Source organism: Cynoglossus semilaevis, chromosome 13 (genome assembly GCF_000523025.1).
Source record: "Cynoglossus semilaevis isolate Cse_v1.0 chromosome 13, Cse_v1.0, whole genome shotgun sequence".
Classification (NCBI taxonomy): Eukaryota; Metazoa; Chordata; class Actinopteri; order Pleuronectiformes; family Cynoglossidae; genus Cynoglossus; species Cynoglossus semilaevis.
In genome coordinates, this window is record NC_024319.1 from 13599411 (window position 1) to 13605658 (window position 6248).

The 6248-nt window shown below is 39.5% G+C and overlaps 1 protein-coding gene across 24 annotated transcripts in view; it reads right to left on the bottom strand.

Annotated features, from left to right (window-relative positions):
- plecb (plectin b) overlaps positions 1-6248 on the bottom strand; it is a 103204-nt gene that overhangs the window by 33421 nt on the left and 63535 nt on the right. For 3 of the 24 annotated variants that reach the window (XM_008323761.3, XM_025061639.1, XM_025061638.1), the window contains exon 1: positions 1536-5978. The exons of 20 other annotated variants lie outside the window; for them this stretch is intronic. In XM_008323761.3, coding sequence (XP_008321983.1) covers positions 1536-1653 — 118 coding nt within the window. In that variant the 5' untranslated portion in view covers positions 1654-5978. Of the gene's footprint in view, positions 1-1535; positions 5979-6248 lie in introns of those variants that run through there. One more of the 24 variants, XM_008323763.3, reaches the window with a different exon arrangement.

Sequence of the window (6248 nt, forward strand, 5' to 3'; positions counted from 1 at the left end):
AAGGTGTGTCATGGCAACATTTATGGCACCTACCGAGAGATGAATCAGAGTGTTTTAGTGTTCTGATGGGAACAGAAATAAAAGTTGTGGTATGTCAAACTTCTTTTTATGAAAAATTCTCACAGACATCACATCACTCGCAGAATTAATTTTTCTGACATCTAATGGTAGACTTAACCCTTAACTGAAGCACAGAGCCCTCTGTCTTATCAGGTAAGGGAAATAATTAAGGTCTACAGTACGGTGACACACCCCACAATGAAAGGCAGAGATTAAATGTTAACATAAGAGTGGCAGCCCCAGGATATGTCTCAGCAGGGCGTGAGCTGCAACTTCTGCAAATGTGTTAGCAGAGTTGTATTTCCATGGAAACCCCATATAGACACCAGTAAGCTCTAAAACTGTTTATAGTAGCCTGAAACAAAATTATAAAAGCATTGGTGAATTTGAATTTTATTTATAAGAGGGTTTTTTTTAAATGTTGTTACATTTATTGACCAGCTACCCTGCCCTAGCTTTTTTATATTGTTGTTTGGTTAGCTTTAGCTGCTATTTCATGCCAACTTTACTTTACGTTTGTATCAGTTTACCACATACCCAGCTAATAACAATTCCATAACACTGTGTTCTCACTAGCAACATTTTTATTGGTTGAGGGCTAAAGGGACGTTTTGAAACTTTCCGAGCTTCATGTGGTTCCCGACCAGAAATGTATAAAACTGCAGTTATTCTGCTTAAACTGTGAGTAGATGAGACTGAGTTATACAGGGCTCTGTATACATATGTTCTAATGCTAGTATGTATACATCACATGATCATAGTCATTTCTAAAATACTAACTCAGGCCCCTGTTGACCAAAGCTGGACCTTGATTAAAGCAATAGTGACTTCACCCCACTAAGTGACCTCATTATTTACTTCCTGTCCAGAGGTTGAAATGTCACACACAGTGGAAACATAATAACTGTTTGCACACTACCATAAATGCACACATGAACACACACACATGCAGCTTTACTGTGGTTTGAACGCTGTTTCCCATGAAAAGCTTTTACTTTCTCTGCACTCACCTTTTCACACTCACGCAATATTTTGGGAGTTTTTATTTTTTCTCTTTAAAGGTGTGTAAGGGAGCTGTGTGTGTGTAGCTTCAGTATCAAATGACACGAGAAGACAAAAACATTTCACCGAGGTGTGGTGTTAAATGGACAGTGGACGTGGAAAAGTACGGTGAGTGAAAATACTTTGGTGTTTATCCTTAAACAACAAACGCAGCAAAACTGACTGCAGAACAGTCATACTGTGTATGACGGAAAATCTGTTTTGATTTCAGAAAATCAAAAAGTTCCTGGTTTGAAAAAAAGAAGTGAAGCCGCAGCATGAGTACTGGGCACATGAAAATGAGAGCAAACTACAGGCTGACACTCTCTGGAAGAACACTAAAGTTTGGCTTCCAACATAAAGTCAGGAAATTGGCCATAATTACTGTTGTAATGGAGCTTTTTTTGGTCCATCAATTGCTGCCATACTGGTACCTTTCCTGCCGTCTGTAGCCTTCAGCATCCCTTGGTAATAACCCTCCTCTGAGTGTATCCTCTCTCTGCCCATGCTGTCTGAGGAGAAGTTCCTGTACCTCTTCGGTGGAGAGGTCATTGTCGCAGCTCACACACGCTCACAAAAACAATAATCCCGATGGTACCAGTATCCTCGTTGGGTTTTCCCTGCTGCTTTCCTGTCCTCTCGTTCTATCTGTCCCTCTGACCAAGGACTTGTCCCTCAGCGTGCACTCCTGTGGCTGTGGCGCGGCTCGTCACAAACCTATGGTTCCTCCCTCCTCTCCTCAGTCTCCTCTCTCCCTCATTGGGTTCGGCTCTGCCCTTCTTTTTCCCTTCTTGTGTTTTTTTTTTTTTTTTGGTTTTTTTTTTTGGCTCTCCTACTCTATCCCTTTCATAACAAGTGGTGCCTGTAGGCTATGAAGAGTGGGCCTGTCCGTGTGTGTGTGATGTGCGAGTGTCTGTGTGTATTTAGTGTGTGTAGGGCTTTGAACACACCTCTTCCTCTTACAGTCTGAGGTGAGGCAGGGAAGGATGGGGTGTGGTGACTCACATGTACTATCAACTAATCGCTTCATTAGGAAGACACACATGTGCACACATTTTATGAGTTGTGAGGACTTCACATAGACATAACAAGTTCCCTAACATCTTACCGTGACATTACAAATTAATGACTAACCTTAATCCTCAACCTAACACTAAACCAACCCTAATTCTAATCCTAACTTTAAACTACAACCTCAAATTACCCTCTCCCCTAGTGGGGCCCTAAAAATGTCTCCACAAGGACGAACCATCTCAAAAACAATGATAGCTACACCTAGACTGCATACACACACATACACACACCCACGCTCGCAGTGACTCACTTAATATGATAAAAGCCATAAACCGAGTGCTGAAACAGTTCTGTGCTTCATAATAGCCTCAGAAATAAATGAATAATTTACAGCGTACACCCTGAAGTTACACAGGTTCTCAAAAGGTCAAAGGTTACTCTTATATAGGTTTCCACCTTTATGCTTCCAGGTTGAATATGACCTGTTCAAAGCATTCCTTGGGTATCTCTCATCATGAATCACTAACTAGTATAAAGGAGGAAGAGGGTGGAGAGTGGGAGAGTTTACAGAAGGGTGGATTTGGAGATGACAACAGTGACGTGTGGTCACACCCAGAGCATCGATGTTTCTCTGGAACAGAGCAGCTTCTAATTCAGTGATTTAAGTGGGAGGCAGGAGAGGAGGCACGACGTTTTTAATAAATCATTCAACTTGGACGTCTGTGATTTTTCTTCAAACCTTTAGCTATTTTAAGGATGATCTATTTGTGGTTAGCACTTCAGTTTAACTATTTCCATGTAATGTTTTAATCCTTTTAGACTTATTTGTGCTAATAAAGAGCATTTTCTATACTGCTTTTTAAAGCTATTTAGGTTAATTAACATCTACTTTTATCTTAGCAGTACATTTAGCAAAGGCTACGTTCTATCATGTTCAGATCACATTAATGTGATGACGTGAGGCGCAGGCAGAACAGGCAGAACATCCTTTTTTACATATAACCACTTGACATATTATGCTAATGCTCTTTTGTATGTATGAAATTCAGTTTCATCATAGTCACTATAATCCAGTGGTTCACAACATGGTTATCATAGAATTATTTCAGGGAAATACAACCACTTTTCCTTGGGTTGCCCAAAGTTTGACAAAGGACTTGTATGAACATGACAGTACTTAATATGTCAATGCAAGTGTGTCCAAGTGTGTGTGTGTGCGTCTGTGTGTGTTTGACTGATTTAAGCCACGTTAGCAAGTCTGCAGACACACCTTTTTCAGATCCATACAATGTTCAGACAAGCCGAGGAATTAGGGAGTGGTATGTGGTGAGGCAATTAAAAAAATAAAATAAATAAATGTGTCATAGAGAATATTAATATGTTTACTACATTAATGGACCAAAATATACATGCAGCAATTTGTTTAGCATGTCAGGCTATAAATAAAGGAAAACATAGAGAGTATTTCCTCTAACATAAATGCAGTCAATGCTATTTGAGTAGCAAAGACAAGACGAGACAGTAACTGAGAGGCGGGTGACGCGGTGGCAGTGGAACATTGACCAACACCCTCGGCACTTGAGCTGCATTACTAAACCTCACGGGGAAACACAAGCAGGAAACCCCAAATGGGAACGGCATCGGATGCAGAAAGTGTGGAACATCTTAGTCATCAGATCTTTTTCTCCAAAAATGAGGCATATCATTAAGGTCTCAACATGCTTATTACTCTGCTCCCTCATCTGGCTTCATCAAAACCAGATGGGACACTGAGCCTTTCTGTACAAGCGGCAAAGGGAGAGTGTGTGTGCGTGTGTGTGTGTTTGTGTGGAGGGAGATTATTGACTTTCTACTTGAGGAGCCTGAGGTTTAATCAGTTGTTTGTGATGATGACATGGTTGATGAGTTTCCTCTTCCAACTGCATCTCCATCCAGAGAACACTGAGTGCACAGTGTGCAGCATTGAGATCCAAACACAATCGCACCACGTGACGCCAATTACCGCTCACCAAACTGGGAACTCTGGACACTAAATTGCATTGGTGTAAAAAAAATGCATTGGGAGTCATTATGATAAACATATGTGTCCACTGACATCACGGTTTGGTTGGTGGAAAACCACACGTCAGTGAATGATAGGCAGCAGAGAGGAATTAGTGGCTTTTCCTGTTAAATTCAGCACCAGGGCGAGAACACAGACGAGGACTGAATCTTTCCTAAACAAAAAAATAAAAAATAAACTGACACGACATGTATGTGCACCGAGTCTATGGGGACAATTGCAGACTCCCCAGGCTGCAATTATGGACTGAGGAGAACACCGTACAACGCAAACAAATTAGAGGCTGAAAAATTTATTTTTGAGAATGTGTCATTATGGTTTTGAAAGTGCTAAAGTGCAGAGGGAATACAAGGGTTTGGGTGGAGGGAGGAGAGACACCTCTCTCTCTCTCTCTCTCTTCTCTATTCTAAAGTCATTCCACACTCCTCCTGAATAGCAGAGGTTCACTGCAATATCTGCCGATCACACAATTAGACTGAACGTTATTGACCCCACGCCCGGAAAATTGTTGTACTGTCAAGAAATACTGATAAAAACATTAGAAGCTTAAACACACCCAAGACTATTACCTCTGTGAAGAGGAAGAGGAGGAGTAGGGAGGAGAAGCAAAATAAAAAGATGAAAATAAAGATGATCAGCTTTAATATTTTACAAAAAAATATATATTTAAAAAATCAGGCACTGTGTGGAAATAGAATACATTGCCTATTTGAAGTATTAAATATTTAAACATCCCCGTCCTGTGCTTTTCATAGTGCAGTTATCATTCCCCATCGATCTCCAGCCCTGCTGCTTTCTTTAGATCCAGTCATCAAAATTGGATTCATGATGAAGCTGCAAACCCCAATTTAACTCAGACTTAACAAGGATTATCCACAGCAGCTGAGTTTTTAATATAGTTCACTGCTGAGCTGCACTGGGGGTCTGTGGAAACACCGCCACATCTGAAGACCTTAATCAGGTGAACTTAACTGCTGTGGAGACTGACGACTGAGTGACATGCTGGATGGAGTTTATATAAATGTGTCGCCTCCTGCGGGTGAGAAAACTAAAAGGTGTATCTACTATTAAACAGTCACATGCAGTTTAAAGATAATTCCTTTAAAATTATGACTATTGTTTCACTTCGCCCATAACCAACATTTATTTAATAATTCAACATTAATTTATCACTGGGTGATAATAAATAAACAGCTGAGGTAGTGTTTAGAAAACTGCCACCAATAATATTAATAATAATAATAATAATAATAATAATAATAATAATAATAATAAAGTTTTAAGGAGACTCAGGCCTGGAGATCATGTGGTATAAAGAACTACTTCCTCATTCTCTCCTGGTATTTCACTGTTTCCATTTGCTGTCAGCCACGTGACGGAGGAACAATAAAGCAGTAAGACGTTTCTAATAGCAACACTTTTTAAACATCAAAAAAGAATGACTCGGATCAGAGTAAGCTCTGACGTCAGAAGGAAAAATGGATCTAACCTCACCAAACCGTTACTGTAACTGAAATAAAATGCACTTTAGAAACGTGGCCGCTAGATGGCGACAGATGGCAAAAACTACTTCCTACTGGAACGTGCTACAATGATAAATATAGCAATATAAAAGATTTTAATATTGCATAACGTATTGGAAAAGCATTGATTCCAAATGAGAATTTAATGAAACTGTAAACTCTGGTTTCTATCGTTTAAAATGTGAGATTTGGTAAAAGAAAACATGTGACAATCCATTTTTTAAAGTTATTATTTAATAATCTCAGCAAACACACTTATAATATACAAGGTACTAATTTAAAGCATTTTTTTAATTTAAATACCATAAACATTATCAACAGATATGCCTAGCTAATCTAAAACATTTTTATTTGACACACTAATTATCTGTTCCGACACATCCATTCCTCCCACCATAACATAGGTGTGTGGAGGGAGTTGAAGATGGTCTGTACTTATGTATTGTGTAAGATCTTTATATTCTCACTTTACTGTGGCATTTACTGCCGCAGGCAAACTGATCTTCAGCTCTTTACAGTTTAAAAAAATGTTTTGAGCTGCAGCTGCT